We start from the raw sequence: 19,391 nt of genomic DNA, 5'->3' as shown, positions 1-19,391 counted from the left end.
GGACTTAGGCAGTCCTCTAAAAGTGCCGATATATTTCGTTACAAAAACTAATCATTTTGAGTCAGGAAATACTTCATTTCCTAGAAGCACAATATCGTATTCGTATTACCGTGGAGTCTATGATAGGGTGGGTAATTGGAAGAAAGTTATTACACATTTTCTGCAACATTGTACATTATTTATTTTCAGTATCAAAATATTCATTACAAAGTAATCATTTCCTCCTAACGCCATAAAACCTTACACAATATATTACAGCTTTTTACAGTAGAGGTAAAATTTCCAGCTTATTAATTAGAATAATAAAATAGTGTATAGCTTAATTGATTAAATTAAGCAATTTTAATTCTTTCACAATAGAAAAATACGACATAAATAAATTGAGTATTTTTTAGCATTATTTTACAAGCCACCATATGGAAAATGATTGTACAAAACCTTTACTCATTCAACGTTTTAAATACGGAATAACAGTTTTGGAGGGGCAAAGGGAAGTAATTAGTAACTTAAATAAATAATAAATAAAATTTGAGATTCCCGTAATCGCACAATCAATCACACACACAGCACACACTCTTCATAAAATTGACATTTTCATATCGAAAACTAATGAATCAAAACTTGATTATGAATAATCAGATTTTTTTTTCTTGCTGTTGAATTGAAAATAATCCATTAAGTTTTTTGAAAAGTAATTCTTCACAGGAGAATGAAAAAAATTTCGATATGTCCAGGGCATTCTTTTAAAAAGTGTAAAACAAATTTCTTCTCACGTGACTAATGAACCATTTCAAAGGCTTCGCAATTCACAAAAAAGCCAATAATTCACTTGGTAACGAATTTAACTAGTCTTTTTTAATGAACTCAATTTTTTTTGTTCATATTTCCCGCTCATCTTAACAATTAAAACAATACTATATACAATCATTCGTCTTATAAAATTCATTAAGAGACACAATACAAAACATTTTAATCAATACATTAATTCCCGTATACATTTGATGCTCTTTACCTAATCAAATGTCTCTGATTATTTCGAGTCAATATAAAAAAAGTCCATTTACATATTTTCACGTGCACTTTTGATAATTGTCACCAAATGTGCGTCATAGAATGCATAAAATACATTTCGTTGTCTAAGTACAAAAGAAGATAATTTTACAGTCATTTGTGAAATACCAGGGAAAAAAATCCCCAAAAATACTTGCACTGTAGTTTCTTAAAAAATATGACATTTCATATCAAATGTTTTTCCACCGTCATAATTATTCTCCAATAATACAACGAATAATATAATACAAATTTTCAATTACCCAAGTAAAGTGAACGATCAAAAGAACCGCTCACATTAGCCTGTCAAATTTTTGGAGGGTAAAAAAAAAGAGAAGTAGAGAAATTACATTTGAAAATTAACCTAGTCAGCCTTCTGTATTTTCCCGCTTCGCGTGGTACTTGAGCAGTAGCTGCCGGTCGCCCCGGTATACATTATTGTCAGTGTTTGGCATTGACATTGTCAGTATCCGGCTCAGAGCTCGAACTCGATGACTCTGACGTATTAATGTTTGCACTACACCGTGATGAGCGTCTGCTACTTGAGGACGAATGTCGGCATTTTTCACCACGATCCATTCCACCTGAAATCATTCATTAAACAATCAGAAAAATAATTAATTAATAAGAATAAATATGCTCACAGGGACAGAAGAAAGAATGACGATTGAACGATTAATTATTCATCCTTATACAAATAAATCATATCACCAATAAATCATATAAATATTTGAGTTGCAAGGGTCGATATACTTAAATAAGCGCACAACGTTATAAACAAATAGAAGTCCTTCCCAATGTGAGAGAAAAAAAAAAACTTACTTGTGGGTGCGGTGTGAACTTGCACAGTGACAAGATCACTGTCCAATGTGACTCTGTCACTATCGAAATGAACACTCCATGTGTGATGCGACCGATGATGTGATGTGGACGGCACTGGTGATGTTCGACTAGAACTGCTCGTATCAGAACCGCCACAGTTCTGTTAGTAAAAAAAAAATAAACACTGGTTAGCCATGCGTTAATGCACAAATATCGGAAAATTGATTCCAAGAATGTAGAGGTGAAGTGATGATTAATTGTGGAAAACAATTCAATGACAAAACAATTATTTCTCCCAACCAACCTGATTTCCACGTGTCGTGGTAGCTTCAACCTTCACCTCGGGCTGACCACTACACGAATCCTGCGTACTGTTGAGTGAATTTGGTTCCTCAGAAATTGTAGTTAAAGAAGGTTTTGATTGAATTCTTGAACTATCTATTTTATGAGGTCTTCTGGGTGGTGCAGGAGGCTTTGATCGTCTGACAACAGGCGAGGCCGGTGGGGTGGGTGTCGAAATTCGATCAGGATGCTCATTAGGAATTACTTCCGGCGATGGTCCCACCAATGACAATAGAATGGGAAAAAAGAATAGTCCATTGGCGGTTCCAATTCCAATCAAACAAATCAGAATCAGGAAAAAGTATCTGACGATGAATTCGAAGTCAGAAAAGGCCAGCATCATCACTGTTAGGGCTGTAGTTAAGGCACTGTGAACTATTGGGGCGAACATGTGCTCGAGGGCAAGACGTACTCGACGATCTCTGCTACCAACACTTGTTATAAAACTCTGTAACAAAAAAAAATAAAATTCAATGTCGAATGAATTTATTGAAAGAAAATTATGTGCTTGCAAAACATATATATATTTTTTTTAATTAATCTGTTGATGAGGGGATCTTTGATAACTTTTATCACTGATTGTAAATGTAAAAATCGACCTCCTCACCTTGAAAAAAATTGTTGAACTTTCAAAGGAATATATTTTCGAAAAAAATCTAAGACACTTGTCAGGTGATTTCTACAAATGAATTTTGTTAATGACACTAGACTTACCAAACAAATGTGAACACTGAAGTGAACAGCAATTCCCACACTGATAACAAGTAAAACTGCAGGTACAGCATTGAGTTTCATTCCCATTAATCTCATTATTCCTGCCAATTGCAATACAACTCCAGCAAGGGAAGTTCCAACGAGGAGTGCTGCCCACAGATTCAAGAGAAGAACAGCCATCACAACGACACTAACACCGAGTGCAGAAATAAGAGCAATTCCCAAGCATCTTCTCAAATCCATATACTCCCAAAAGATGAAAGGAATGCCGGATGGAAAATTTGGGAGTCCCTTTTCTTCAAATCTCTTGCAAATACCCCTGATACTCTTGATGACTTCAGTAATGGCATTGGTGTCCGTTAACTTATGCAGATAAAAAGGCATTTGTGCGTAAGTGAGAGGAATACTCTTCGGAATCTTGAGATCTTCATCGTCTCTGGCAAATATCCAAATCCTCGGTTGAGGCCGAAGATTAGCTTGACTGCTCTCATAAGCCAGAATATCATTATGCACCCAAGCACTCAAGTAATTATAAAATGCTCTTGGATTGATAATTCCATCAGAGTCCACGAATTTTACCTGTGTCAGAAGGGTCTTATCAACAGGATTATCAGCATGTCCAGTTTGTACAAGTAATTTGTACGCCAAAATGCCCTCATCACTGGCATTTTTGTACCATCTTTCCTGAGTAATACATCCATTTCTGTAATCCTTGTCAAAGGCACTCTGCAAATTTCTCAACCAATCCCTGAAGTACTCCAGCCAAAATTTCGGCAAACCGCCATCATCATTCTTTATTATTCTGTTGACTCTCATAAATGCATCGTGATACTCATGCAACAATTTTTGATTATTGGGATAATCAAAGTCTCGTCCTGTAATAGCCCACATGTTATAAAATCCAAAGTACTTGGTCTGAGCTGTTAAAAATGAGTGTTCATCGGAGCCTTGGGGAACCAGATCAGTCAAGTCTAAGCCATCTTCGACCTTGATAGCCTGCCAAACACTTCCCGATAGGACAACAGCCAATATTAAAATTCCAAAGACTTTTGTCGTCGGTTTAGTGACAAATGGGGCGTAATGTTTAGCTGCAAACTGAGTCAATGAGAACGTTAGACATTCATCTTGAGTGCAACCAGTTAATGTATCTTCTTCAGAACTGTATTTATCATTATCACAATTCTCCAGAGTACTTCCTCCAACCCATGATTCATTTCTATCGTTTCTTTTTGGAAGAATGTCCGTGTGAATGTCCTTCTTGTTCGATCTCACCACGGAAGATCGATGATGAATCGGTAGATTCCTATCATCCGGGTGAGTCGGCACGTAACAGCAAAATATATCAAATCTTCCGTACCTTCGTCTTCTCAAATCTATGCTGATCATGGCGGGGAAGACAAGAAGCATGGCGGCCAAGTTGAATAGAAGAAGAACGCCAGCTTGTAGAGAAAATGTTCTCAAGGCAGGAATTGGTATGATCGAGGCTGCGAAAAATGCAGCGACATTGCTCAATCCCTTCAGAAGTACCGACAATCCAGTTCTTTTCAGTACCACACCTGTTTGTTGATTAATGGGAACTTCCTTCGGTGTTAATTCGGCGTATGTGTGGGTTAGGAGAAAAATGTCGTGAACCCCAAGGCCCAGGGCAAGGAATGGAACAATTTGAGTTGTAATGGCGTTAAAGGGAATTCCCAAAATGGCACAAAAGCCCAGACCTGCAGCAACTGTTGCACACACAAGAAGGACACCGGCAATAGCGATTCCAGCTTGAGAGTAAACTGGATCCTTCCATCTCAAGAGAACAATTGATGAGTAGAGGAGAATCAGGCCACAGCCAATTGCAATATTCGTCATCGAAAATTGACTATATTTTCCCAAAATATCGTTCATCGTTATTGTGCTGAATGTATACGAATTGTAAAGGGCAGAGGCGCCGGATGAATTTAAATGTCGTTTCACTTGATCACTGAATGCACGTTGCCAGCTTTCCATAATGAGAGATGCTTTGTCCACTGTCCATTCGATCCGCTCTGTTTTCATATGATTTCTGTAGTAATTGTAGAATTCATGTTCACCCATCAACTGAACAACCGATTGAAGAGCTGCAGCTCGCCTCAAGTAACCATTTTCATTGTGCTCACCACCACCGACGACGAGTTCTTCTGGCCAATGCATGTAATTTGCGGCGTAACCGTAGCACCCACCTGTCAGTTCATACCCGATGTCTGGGAGCTGCAATGAAAAATCAGTTGTTAAAAAATTAACGTATGGAAAATTAAATCGAAGAATTGATTCATGGGAATATATAAGATGACTGTCTCATTCAAGTTCAGACACATTGATAATGGAACACAGAAACTAGAAAGTAGGAAGTTCATTTCGTTAAGATCTTCACAACCTTATGCTCTTTAAAAAAAATGAAATGTCATCATTTTTGGGAAGAAATCATTACTTATGGAAAAGAAATTGGCAATTCAATACTCGAATGAGTTATCAGGACATTTACTTTACTATCAATATTTATCGGGGGTAATTAAAGTAACCCCGTAAGCTGTGCTTGCGGAACTATGTCAGATACGTCAATTTAACTCTATGATGACAATATTTAACAACTAGCAGCTGTTGAAAGACTTCGTTCGCTCTCCCAATAACAGGAGAGACAAGCGGCAGGTGTGCGGGACTAATGTCCAAAGAATTCGGCTTCTCAGTTCCCTCTTCATCCCATTCTCTTTGTACCCTGCAGTGAATATTGTCCAGGCGCTCAGAAAAGGAAATGATCGATCCACTCGATAAATTTACGAGGTTTTTTTTTGCTGTAGCCTCGGGATACAAGAACGAAAGTATAAAAAAAAAATGGAGAATATGAAAAGGGAGAAGTATGCAGAGTGCTCTGGCCCATTAAGTGCAATTACCTTAACTACGGACAGGAGTACATGGGATGGTGGGCAAAAAGACAGGGGAGGAAGGGTAGAAACGGCGAGGGAGAGGCTAAAGTGGAATGAAATACATAAATTGATTGAATAATCTATTACAGGGAATTAATTAATACAAATTTATTCACTTATTTGTTGATTTCAATGATGCAATTTCTCACCCAAGAATTTTCAATCAATTGATTTCCCAGGGTAAATTGTGGATTTCATCTTATCATATAAATTTCTTTTACCACAATCCCGTATCATTTGTAATGTATATCAATAAATAATTCAAGCATGTGTTCATGCAATTAATTCTGCCTCATGTGCCCTAAAGAAAAGGGATAATAAGTAAGTCTACACTCCACGTTAAACATAAGTATTTACCGATGCATCATGAGCGTCTGGAATAGCGGTAATCATGTTGAAAGAGAAAGAGCACAAATGTTTCTTGTACACACATTCGTGGAAAAAATGGAAAAAAAAATTGCAATAAAATAATAAAAAAACAGTGGAGGAAAAGAAGAGGTTGAATGGAGTGATGGGAGGGAGAGGGAGACGAGACACTGAGGCACCGTGTATGTTAATAATGCCAGTGAAATGATGGGTGGGTAATAGCCGGCGGTGTTTAAGCTGTCTCTCTCTCCGTCTTTTACTCGAGAAAATCTACGGTCGACCACCGGCGTTGCACAATAATGACACACATCTTGCGATTTTATTATTTTAATACTACCCGTCCATCCACGCGACTTGCATACCCATAGCCTTATTTTTTAGTCTACCATTTTCTTACTGGGGATGTTCATCATGTGAGTTGATTTTCGTCATCATGACATGTTCTCGGTATTTTACTCATGTTTTTTCGTATTGCTGGGAGATCAGAATTGTAATTGAAATGAGAAACATTTTTCATTTCAATGGTTTCATCAGAAAGATTCAAAAAATTACAGGTACTGTAGGTAGAATCTACGCGATACAAATAAAGAAGCTCAACTAGTTGTTTTTTTTCTTAAAACTTGTTAACAATATGGTAATAATGATTGGTAACTCATCGAATTCACTAGTCGATTGTACGAAAATCAAATAAATTTATAAAGGAAAATGCGAAAACCCCAAATGACCAAACTGTGATTTTAATTAATTATTTAATGTTCAACTCAAACAGATTTATCGATAATTATTAATAACAATCGACGGTTCAAGTTAAAAGGAGTTCCAATCGGATTTAATTGATCTTTTTAATGTCCGCCTTTCAGTGCCACCACTAGGCTTAACTGATCGGAAACTGCAGCAGTTACCTTACTTGGAATAATTTATGAATAATTAACGTATGCAGTTTTTTTCCATGCAATACAGGGCGTCAAATGGGTATAAATGAAAGACATCCACGAGATATGAAAGATATTACAAACCACTTGGCGTATTCAGAATGCTAAACTCAACGAATTTGTATTCCTCGATGCATCCCTCGTTTACGACTGAGGAATACAATCGGCAACATTGTTTCATTCAAGAGAAGCAGAACAGCCACTCATTATTATCATCACGTGTATAACGATTCCATTGAATTTCTGAGATTTTAGTGACAAGAGAATTGAAATTAAGAAGTGACAAAAAAAAAACTCGTTTTCGTTTTTACCTGGCGTGAATTCTTGTTTGGCGCGGTACTCGGACACTCAGGATCGTACGGATCAAGGCAGGGTTTACTTTGATAGCCATTCGTTATTCCAGCTCGCTTCATGTAGTCCTCGAGGGTTTTGAATGGAAAGGTGATATGAAACTCCTTCATCTGCTCCAAGAGAGCGGATGGGTTGAGACTAGTCCACTCGAGTGGCTTCGAATTGTATCTGTAGTGGATCATAAAATAATGTCAAACTTGTATTCATCGATTCGAATGAATAGAAAGATCCAGCAATATTATGCAATCCATCGAATATTTCACAAATTGATTTGACAAAAATTATCTATACGACTTACGGAATATGAACAGTGTTATCCATGAGTTTGCTCCCTTCCCAAAAGCAGTCCAGCGGCGTAATAATGGCACAGGGTATAATTTTCTCAAAAATCTAAAACAAAAAAAATGAAAAGCATTGAAACCTCACAAAATTAAATTCCCATTATCGTAAGTCCCTGAAATCCTCGAACGCTGCTCATAAAATCGTCATTCTAAGAAACTGAAATACAACTCTCCCATTTTGCAAAATCCCATTAGAATTTTTCTCATATTTCCAAAGTATCTCATCCAATATCCAGAAACTAATTGCGAACAGAATGAAGCAGAATGCTAAATACTTTCTCCTCTTTTTTTTCTTAATGCGGAGATAAAATCCATTTTTTGTATATTTGGTGAGGATCCCCTCGGGTGAGTCATTAAGAACTCTTGCACAGAGATGGGAAACATGTGTAATGTACAACTTTACCATGATAAACATTGATACGTAAATTATCAAAAGAGAGAAAATGTACACGCAACTGTAATCATCTCTTTTATATACCTGGTTAATGCTGTTTTCAAGATCAAGATTCGGTATACTTGGTCCATGACACAATTCCTTGAGACCCCACGTGCTGTAACAAAAAAATATGAGTCATTAACCGAAAATCAGTATTTATTTACGAAAAAAACATTTATTGATGAGATTTAAACCGATTCAATGATAGTACTCAAACTACACGGGTAGAAATATTCAGTAATAATTACGTACAACTTCCGCATTCTCCAGTGAGAATAAAGGTCCGATAAAAATGACAAAGGGTCTAATAAAAAATACGGCACGCTCCGCAAATAGTACACAGTGAATTACATAATGTTTAGGGAGCGTTTCGTGCTCTTAATTGGACCCTTCGTAATTCTTATCAGACCTTTGTTTTCACTCGGGAATTACGGAGAAGAATCATGATTCAACGATTTTGTCTTCAGCTAAAAAAATTGAATGAAAACACGATTGATTTGGTACTTACGTTTCATACATATCGATAGTAACCTGCGTTGCACTCTTCAACATTGCTAAGTGGTCCTTCAGCGCAGCTGAATGCAACATCTTTCCCCCGGAGTGCCGCGGCGTTTGTATTACGAGCTGATTGAGCTGATGAATAGAGATTGCTGATTCACCGAGAGCCTCTGATACGTATGTCAGTTCTTTCTGCAGTCTCCCTCCATCTGTAAACAAATAAGATAAATATTATTTTCTTCAGCTATTTCTTTCAAACGATAAAATAAATTTTAACCAATCTTCATTTTCTTTTTCATTTGCAATAATTCAACTCCGCTCACACGGAGAGAAAAATTCTTTAAAAATTACGTACCTGTTCCATAATCTACCAATCAAAACAATATTCGGTAAAAATGACGGAACAGTTACGCACTTTTTCAGTGAACGTTTCGGAAAAAGTGCATAACATTCCCGAAAAAGTAGGGAACGTTTAGTAAAAAAATGCGTACCAGTTCCGAAATATTTACTGAATACTGTTTTTACTGATAGATTACAGAACCTGCACGTAATTTTTATTGAATATTTTTCTCCGTGCAAGCAATGAACATTTTCAAAGCCTTTCACTCCACAAGAAAATAATATTTTCAACATTCTCAACCGCAATAGTTGAAATCTACCTGTAAATTCGATGATGTGAACAAAATATCTATACGTCATACCGCATCAAAATTCCTTTGCACCTCTCAACTACCGTAAAAAAAAAATCGAAAAATCTCGATAGAGATAGTAATCCCGTCAATTGGCAACGAGCCCGTTGTATCCCACCTAGTCGGATTTCACCGTCAAAAATGCCGACGGCGTATTTGCTCGTTCCGCCACGGCGCGGCCCCGAGGACCACCCGTGCAGCACCGCGTCACCAGTAGTGCTCAATCGAAAAAAAAAATTCCCTCCATATTTCCGTAACATTTATCCACCCAATTCAAACGAGTTGAGCACCACTGAGTGAGTCTGCGGGTGGTCCAGAGGACCGATATCTCCAGATATGTATCCTCGAGGCCGAGTGCCCGGGATTTACACGGGAAAGGTATGAGTTTTCTATTGTCGAGTGCGTCTTTGGGAAAACGACTAAAAAAATCGAGGGAAGAAGAACCGAAGCTATTAAATTAGTCCCTAATTTTATTCTCTGCATTCGTGAAAGGAAAGGATTGAATTCTAATGAATACAATTTATTCACTCAACCTAATTTAAAGAAATTTTTTTTTTTTCAAAAGAAAGCCCTGGATGGATAACGAGGGCTGAATGATGCAAAAATATTATAATCATTTCGCAAAATCGCAATAAATATTTGTCAGTTTTTTTATTCAATAGATCAATAGAAAATGGTGGATGATGTAATTAGGGGATGTCTTCAAGGAAAGATTTTTGGAAAAGACAGGAGGGGGGATTATTGCGATATTGGGGGCTTAAAGGCCCAAAGGTTCAGGGAATATTAGGTGCTTATTAACAACATTTATACGGAACGAGATTTTGGATAAAAATTAGACTTCTGGAGGATGAAACGTGGGGCGAAATAACAATCAACCACTATCTAGGTGAAGCTGTGGAAAGTTTTTGGAAAAATTAGACTCGGGAGACTAATTGAAATATAGTGGGCATACACCAGTGATTGCGGTGGTTATCGCACAAATGATAAGAAAAAATATTATCCTATTTATATATATAAAAATAATAAAACCGTAAACGTAAACTCATCCACGTGCTTCCTACTGGTCTTGATGCCCTGCAAAATAACGCCGGATGAATCAGCCGGTAGAATGCGGGCGCCTTGGCGTCCCCGTCTCGTAATAAAGACAGTACAGGGCAAGAAAGATGAATGCCAGGAGGCACTTGGAATAAAGGAGTCAACGTGTACGCCCGACCAAAGGGTACAACGAGAGAGAGGAGTATTACGGTTTTATAGGTAGAGGGAGAAAATTTCTTGATTTATCGACGGGGCGTCTCTGTAATTATTTATCCGTCTCTGTCCGCTATTTGTATCGAGTTATGTTACAGTGGGATAAGACTAAGGCTTGAGAGGAGAAGACGGGGAGGCTGAGTTTGTACCCTTCCGGCTACTGTAATTGTAGCCACCAGGAGTTTGGCCGTTTATCTAGTGCTATGGCTCCTATCATGCACACCGCCCTACTTCAATTACTAACTGCTAGTTACTTCATTCTAGGCCACATTATTTTGTATTATCGATTACAATTATTCATCATTTTATCAATTTTCTAAATACGATGTATATTCTCTTATTTTTTGACACATTTCTAAAAAACCATTGATAGTCACAAGGAGAGGAATATTAAATAAAAAATTACGGAACTCAAGTTCGCTTACCGATTACGGAAGTGCAGAGGAGGATTTAAGCGATGGTATCGTAAATTTTTCTAGAAAATTCAGATAAAAATTACGAAACGTCCAAATAAATTCTGTAAGAGTTCCATAAAAATTTTTTTTATTCATATTTCGCACCGGAATTATGGAGAAGATACATATTTTTTATTGAATATATTTCTCTCCGTGTAACTTGATAAAATATACAATTTTTGAGTTATACTATTTTTACTACTTTTAATAATGATAAAGCCTATCCATGGTATCATTTTTTCATACCCATCCGATCGATGGTTTCCCGAAATTTTACAAAAAATAAAGAATAAGATATGATGGACAATAACTCCTTAAATTGACCGGAAATCTCATGGAAAATCTCGATTGAATAAAAATTGTTGGGCACTTTTGGGGTCTTTTTTGCGACGACAATAGACGATATTCTCATATTACATTTTCCTGTACGTCCCCCTCTCGAGTATTCACTTCCGTATTATGCATATTCAAGCCATGTAACATATTTGGTTCATCCACACCCAGTGTCGGCAGTTTGAGAAATGAAGAAAAGCTACGAGGAAACATATGTGGAGAGTTTAACGGCGTGTTAAAATAAATGCCACGTGTGCTTATTGAATATACAGTCCTCATTCGCCGATTCATCCCGCCATCTGACAATTTTCCCATAGAAAAAATCCCGATGAAATGGGTCGATATTATTATTTCAACTTTTCCCAGTCAGTGGAAAAGAAAAACAATAAAATTGGGGGAAAGCTTTCATGAACTCATCAAGCGAGGCATCGATACTTATGTTTCAACGGCCGACTCCTAACCCAGGAAGGGGCGTTGAAACTCCGATGGAACCTGAGATTTCCGAAGTAAAAATATTTTTTTTTCTTAAAGCATCAGTGAACTTCACAAAGAGCGATGAAAAATAGTTTTCAACAGGTCTTTAATATTTGTTCACAATATGGAACATTTATCTCAATCAATTTATTAAAGGGGATCGGAGCTTAGACCTGATATTGAGATTGAAGACACACTGAGGATAGTGCAAACTTCATTACATGTGTTTGATACTGTTGGATGCAAACTTAAACCTAACGTTCAAAGTCCAGGCCTCCCATAAGTGCCAAAACTAGTAACCCGAATATTCAGAAGAAATGAAATTTCTTCAATGATAAAAATTTGGAAATGATGGTCACTGAAAAAAGAGCACCCAACTGGGTCTTCACTCATAACTATACGGACAGTTCTCCCATAAAAGAACGGAAAAAAGCCAAGAGAGAAAAAGTTCTTTAGTCTTCCTTTGGTCTGTAGTCACCACGGTTGTATACTAGCACGCAGGGGCCCCACTGCTGGATGCTCGGCTGACTGTTCCGACTCTGTGGCGCACCATGGAGCTCCAAGCTTGGGGCCCACCCACAGCGACCATTCACCGGAACCGAGGCCCCATCCAATGCCCGGTGGTGCTCAAATGCTCTAACTTTTCAAAACTCTCAGCCCTCTGCTCCTTCTCCTCTTCTCACCATCGCCCCCAAAATTCCATCTTTTACTTATTTATTTTTTCCTATCGCATCATTATCAATCGCACTCTCATTTTCACCGCCAACGAGACACCCCAATAGATCTCACCCTTATAGATAAATCAATTGTTGAATTCTTAAAACTCTCACCACAAAATTCGTAAAACAACTCTGAAAATTATTCTGTCAAATTTAACTTTACAACCGAACATTTTTTTTTCTCATTCATCTGATCAACTCATTTGAAATAAAAATCAAAACTACCGGGAGGAATAAAAACGGAGGGAGGAATATAAGCGCATAAAAAAATGAAGAGTTTTTTTTATGAAGAAAAAAAATATGGTAAACATAATGGTAATAATAAAGAGAAGATGAGATCCTCTGTTTATGGGACCGTCCGTCGGCTCTTGGTGCAACAACAACAGATTCCCGGTGGGTCTTTGGACAACGCTCGCTTTCTGACTCTTATCCCCGCTGGGGTTCTTACAAAAGCCAACCCTGTAGTTTTCCTTCTTGCACACTCAAACTTAAAGCATTTATCCCTCTTACTTTCTCATTCACTGTCTCATATTTTTTCCCCCCCTCCTGATTTTTCTGTTTTGTTCTTTCTTTTATTGTAGTATAGTATGGTCTCACTCAGTTTCACCGGTGCCATGAGGGCCTAATGAAGATGTAAGCAGTCGCTCTCGTCCCGCTTCACTCCTCTTTCCACATGGTACCGTGACTCCTTTTCTCTCCTCCTTTATCTTTTTTCGTCCTTGTTTAATTCACGGTAGAGGTGAAGGGCAAACGTGTCTTCTCACTCTTTCTTTTGCGGTACCCCACCCCGTCACCTCTTTTCCACTGTTTTGCGCACACGTTCAATGTGTATATACAGGGCCCATCCGCAAAAGGAAGGGCCGAGGTTGATCGGCGCGCGCGACGCCAAGATGTTCATGACCCCCTTGGGCTTCACTATTTTTTTCCCTCAAATTTTATAATTTTTCTTCAACACTGAGCACAACAATATTTTTGCCAATTTTCAATCACTCGAGAAACTATGTTTTTTTAAATTTTATTTTTCCGATTAGAATATTCCCAGAAGTGTCTAATTAGATTTTAATTATGGGAATACACGATAAATAATAAATTCATCCATCAGCCAAAGGCTTTCAGCCAAACGATCATTAATTTTTTTCTAAATTTTAAGGAAAAGAGTTGATGAATTTTTTCGATAAATAATTTACATAATTCGAAGACTCAATTGGGGAATGCGATATTTAAATAATAAATATTTCACTGAAGTAAATGAGGATTTGGAAAAAATATACCAACTTTCGCAGACGGCGACATCAATGTGTTTTTTTTATTTTTCTTTAACCCTTAATAATGTAATTTCGGTGCAATTGAATGCAGCTGCATTCAGAAGAATTGGCTCGAGGGATCGATTACAAAAAGTAATTCAATCAATTATCGACAAACGGAAGGCAGACTGCCGCAGCTGCAAGAGACATCCGGAAGCATTAATCACGGCTTTGTTCTCTTTAATCCACTCCTCTTCTTCATTTTCACGTTTTTCAAATGTCAAAATTCAGATAAGACTCAATCAACCGCACGAGAATTTTTATTTCTCTCAAACATAAAAATTCCATTTATACCGAAAATGTCGGTTGGAGGTGAACTACAAAGAACAGAGGTCTGGGTGTAAACCATCTTGTGTCTTCGAAGGCGGGACAACAGATTCTTGGAAAAGCCTTTACACAGGTGGGATGAACCAATGATTTGAAATGAAATAAGTTTTCACAATTTTCTCGTTGTCTCGATCTTTTTTCCTTTAACGCAAGTAATTTGTAAGAATTACAATTTTTCCAATTTATGCATTTTATGTAATTATTCTTCGAAAACAAAACGGACAATTTCTATTCATGAAATTATCGAACCGTTGATTTTTCAACAATTTTACTCCGTATCGCTCAATTTAAACATGTAAAGGAATACCGACATTTGAAAAATTTCTTTCCTATGGTCAAAACGGACAATCTCAAACCAAAAGTAATTATTTTGCAGGTGATTTTTAGAACTATTCACCATAATAATTTGAACAAAACGTATCACAGAGTATCACAGTATCTAAGTAGATGGTTATCATATGACACTGATCACTACGACTAAAATTCTAACGACGAGAAAAATAACAGAATTTAGAATGTGACGTCATCCTAAATTCCTGCTCCAGAGTCAATTTTCGTTACAACATCTATTCGATCCAAAATCCATGAAATACCCGGAAAAGGCAAGAATTTGTGATAACATCTCCATTATAACGCACTTATCAAGAATTGACTTGTGCTGAAATAATTACACTCCTCTCGTTTCATCACATTTCCCTAAAATATGACCAGGTAAAAAAATGAAAAAAAAATAGACAAAATTCTTACCTTGAATCCAAAGTTGTTCTACTTTGCTATGCACTTGAATGGACTTGAGTGCAATGCAAAATGTCGCCAACAATAATACTGCTACAAATAGTACTTTGCCGGAGTGCCTCTGAGTAAAATATCCCAATTGATTCAACTCGTCCTGCAGCTTGCCACGTATCCAAACGGATGCCCTTTGACCCTCAGCCTTCCCCTGAAAGTAAATCATCATCCATAAAATTTCAGTCTTCCCCACATCGTGGACGGAAGTGACGTTCTTGGTGAAAGCATGCGGGTGTCAGGGAGCTATCAAGAGGTAGGTATGTACAAATACAATATTTTCTTGTTGAATATGCGTCTATACCCAGAATCTCTATAACAACATTCAACTTATTTAACAGATGGTTCGGATAAAAGAGACTTCCTGAATGATGAAAAATTGGGAGGTTGAAGAAGAAATGACTGTCGGGAGAAAAAAAAAATTGTCAGGTATTTTTCAAGGAATTTCATGGGAGTCTATTGGAATTCTTCATGGATTTGACTTTACTTGCTTGGGGTTAGATTGTGGGAGTGGTTCATCAGATAAACAGTTCACTAGGAATGTACATGTATCGGTGAAGAAAGATATAATCCATTGATAAATTGGGTCTGAATGCGAGTCGTGATTTCCATGTGGTTTTTAATTCTCATTCTGCCAATTAGAATGGAGCATTAAATGCCATTCAGTAATCGTGAGGTATTTGTTCCACACGATGAGGAATTATATACCTAATTCACTGGAGGAGTTTACGGGGTTATTACGGATATCTTCTCATTTTTCAAGTTTTTATTGCAAATTTCTGAAAAACGGTCAATAAAATTGACGTAAAAACTGAACCCCTTTAATATTACAGTAGTATTTAATTTTTATTATTATTTAACGGCCCTCGAAGTTTCCTCATCGTGGAAGAATTTTCCTCTCTCAATAAACATTAGCAAATATTCACACAACTTATTATCACACAAATATTTACGTCTAGACTGGGTCAGTGTATTGTGCTCCAGTTAATTAGTTTCATATTCACGGCAACTATTGTTCATCATGATACTGCATTACTACGAAAGTCGGCCCCCACACTGAGCCCGAGATCCCAGAGATCTCCAAATTTAGTAAGAGATGTCTGCTTTGTCCACAGTAGGTTGGAGCCAATTCTTAAATTAGTTCTTAAATGAAAAGATTTACTAAAATATTTATCCAATGGAAATTTTTGCTGGAGGACATTTTCTACCGGTAATTTCCTTGGGCCCAACAAACTTCCTTCAGCTGAACGTCTATCCTTTCAACAGAACAATTTTGCTGTCTCTCAGTGAAGTACTATTCTATTTTCCATCAACCTACTCGATATTTTCCACCAAAAATACTTCAAAGTTTCTCCACCAAATAAAACCCAACAAAAAGTAGTTACGATGTCCCATGTTGCACATAAAATTCAGAAGTACACACAAGATGTGGGGGAGGAGGGATACCTCAGCAACATTGCGCGAGTGGCAACGTTGCATACTACCTGGTGGCCATTCTGACAATGTACCTTGTGGACCACCCACAACAATACCTATCTTTCCTGTCCCTGTGGAGTGAGGAAGAAAAAGGAGTCGTCGAGGTAGAATGGAAAGGATATAGGCGCACGCCCATCCTACTATCTCCTCGTTCGATACTAAAACTAAGGGAGGGAAGGAGGACAAGGAGAAGAGTTACTTTTACAGTTACACTCGCTGGAGCGATTCTACCCCGGTATTTAGAAAAAAATGGAAGGAAAAAAAGCAAAAACTGTAAAAGGTAGACGGATAGATTGTGATTAAAAGGAAAAAAAAAAGGATTACAAAGCGGTTTTGCATATCCACCTACAGTAGCCGAGTATCAAGTGGCAAAAGGCGTTTTTCCATTCAATTAAACATGAAGAGTGTAGAGAAACTGTGGATGCCCTTTCCCAAACTAGAAATCTAGGGTTTCGGGTAACATTATATCCTTCAAACATTTTGGAGTAACAGGTAAATCCCGGTTGCCACATGGAATCATGTTTTTTTTTTAGTCACCGTAAAATCACGGGCGATAGAGTAGAAACACATTGATTAATTCATGCAAGTGACGAGAATCTCTGGAATTCCATTCAAACAATGAAAAATAAAATGATATAACAAAATCTTGCTACAAAAATGATTTTTGTTTCACATATTTCATGAAAATTTTCTAGAGAATGACCCGAACCCATTGTTTACTCACTGGAAAATATTTCGAGTCATATTCCAGTGTAAGAGTATCAAGTGTCAGTCCGGGTGGTCCCTGAATCAAGTCACAAAGCATGTAGATAACTTTTACGATGACTACGAGTGAGTTTAAAATCAAGATTTGTTGTTTTTTTTTTTTACTTTTAGTGACTTCAGGCGAAGGGATACGGTGGTATAATAACAGTAGCTGGATTTTTGGCTCTTTCAGGACCTGGATGAAGTCGTCAACGACTGCGGTGGTCGAATAAAACGCGTTTGGGACTTTTGGTGGAGTGGGAAGACGAGGGGAGAGGAATATGGTCAGGTTTTAGCTCCAGGTACACAGAAAGGAAGAAAAAAAGAAGAAAAGAATATTTTCACTTTGCCATTTGATTTTCGAAAATTTGGAAACTTTTCGACTACTTTCATGGACATTTTCGCAAAGTGAAGAGGGATCTAATCGACTTTCTTCTGATCTCCATAATTTTTTTAGACAACCGACATAAACATTCCATAGACATTGACAATTGACATCACCTGGATTCTTCCAGTACCAATGTATCAGACAGATAGAAATTATGGAATTTGACCCTATCCCTTTATTTACGAAAGCTGATAAAATGAGAAAACGTAATGGTGCAAATTGTAAATGTAATGGAGTGAAGATCATTTCATTAAAAATTATGATGTCCGCCCTATCAACAAGCCCTACACTTCTGTGACTCCTTTACAATTCACATTCATATAATTATAACCCAAAAAATGTAATTCTGATTTATCCTTGCAAATCACGTCATCACAGTGGCAATCTAAATTATGGAAAACTCATAACCAGATTATCAAGAGATTACAATTGCTATCGAGATTATAAAGAAGTTGAAAATTCACAATGCATGCCCGCCCTCCACCCATTTCCTGCTTCTCACTTCTTACACGAGCCAAGGATAAAAAGATTATTCCAGGAATCGTCTTCAAGGGATCCTTTGGTGCTTCACCGACCGTTTGAAAGATCGTTTTCGGCTTCACGTATAAACTCAAAACCCCTCCCCAATCATCGCCGAGCATTCTCCTTTCACATATTAAAAAAAATCCACTTATTTCTTAGAAATGAAAATTTTCTCATGAAGAATGCAATGTCCTTTCCATCAAATACTCTATCTGTTTTTTTTTTTATCGGAAAAAAACCGTCTGGACCACCCACGTGTGTGAAAGCTAACAGCCCCTCTCGAATAGCTAACCACTCCCGAGTACAATCTCATCGCAATTAATTAAATAATTCCAAAGATAATAATTATAAAGAAAAAAAATACACATGAAAGGGAAAAATAAATAAATTGGCGGTGACACCGACGACAGCACAGAACGTACTTCAGTGAGTTCAGTGGCCAATGCAGAATGTAAACAATGCAATGCAACCAAAGAAATTAATGATAAATGAAAAACAAACCTTAAGGATTTGATCCAATGCAATTTCTGCATCAGCCCAACTCGGTCTGACATATAAATCAGACTCGTGTCTACGTCTATCATCATCATCGATTGTTCGATTATTTTGTGAATCGTGAGTGCCATTTTGCTGCTGTGACTGTGCCGTTGATGCAGTAGGGCGTCCCGCTAGGATCCCTGTAGGGCCGGACGCAGTGACCATGATCCGTCATGCATTTGCCCCGTCACACACTCACTGTGAAATTATTATTAATATTCTCAGCTTTCCCCAACCCCTCACTTTGCTTGTCAACAAAATCATTAAATAAAAGCACTTGTTGGGCACACTTGGATATCCTAGGGGGACCTGAGGACCCGGAATCACGCGTAACCCTCACCTACTGCCTTTCTTTTTTGATTTCCCGAAGATTATTCGATGATTTTGGGACTAATTTTATTGATCTTCCCAAGTTGTATTGGGCACTGACACTGTTACACTGCTAACACCACATGGATACGTCGATTTTGGGATTAAAAAATCCTCTGGAACGATGGGAAAACAGAGACAGGACGAATAAAGGGGATACACAGCGTTTTTAAGGTTATGTTTCACTTCAACAGGAAATAACACTATTTCATGAGGATATATT

General features: G+C 37.5%; 1 protein-coding gene and 1 long non-coding RNA gene across 4 annotated transcripts; one reads left to right on the top strand and one right to left on the bottom strand.

The window, feature by feature from the left end:
- Positions 1 to 156: 156 nt before the first annotated feature.
- On the bottom strand, positions 157 to 18,981 carry LOC135162421 (protein patched). Of its 2 annotated transcripts, XM_064120855.1 has the most exons (10): positions 18,764 to 18,981; positions 15,094 to 15,286; positions 8,808 to 9,006; positions 8,342 to 8,414; positions 7,821 to 7,912; positions 7,483 to 7,690; positions 2,929 to 5,160; positions 2,177 to 2,662; positions 1,873 to 2,032; positions 157 to 1,634 (listed from the first exon to the last, which is right to left on the bottom strand). In XM_064120855.1, the coding sequence occupies exons 1-10, from the start codon at positions 18,962 to 18,964 to the stop codon at positions 1,492 to 1,494; spliced, it is 3,987 nt and encodes a 1,328-aa protein (XP_063976925.1). In that variant the 5' UTR covers positions 18,965 to 18,981; the 3' UTR covers positions 157 to 1,491. The 2 variants fall into 2 exon arrangements, with proteins under 2 accessions (XP_063976925.1, XP_063976926.1); XM_064120856.1 differs by lacking the exon at positions 15,094 to 15,286 and having other exon boundaries at positions 18,764 to 18,903.
- On the top strand, positions 16,154 to 18,422 carry LOC135162434 (uncharacterized). 2 transcript variants are annotated; one of them, XR_010298957.1, is made up of 3 exons: positions 16,154 to 17,100; positions 17,304 to 17,439; positions 17,525 to 18,422. It is a non-coding gene; the product is annotated as an uncharacterized LOC135162434 (long non-coding RNA). The 2 variants fall into 2 exon arrangements; XR_010298956.1 differs by having other exon boundaries at positions 16,357 to 17,100; positions 17,546 to 18,413.
- Positions 18,982 to 19,391: the final 410 nt, after the last annotated feature.

Source organism: Diachasmimorpha longicaudata, chromosome 5 (assembly GCF_034640455.1).
Source record: "Diachasmimorpha longicaudata isolate KC_UGA_2023 chromosome 5, iyDiaLong2, whole genome shotgun sequence".
In the NCBI taxonomy this organism is placed as follows: Eukaryota; Metazoa; Arthropoda; class Insecta; order Hymenoptera; family Braconidae; genus Diachasmimorpha; species Diachasmimorpha longicaudata.
Note: the sequence above shows the minus strand (reverse complement) of the source record. Positions and strands in the feature narration are given on the sequence as shown.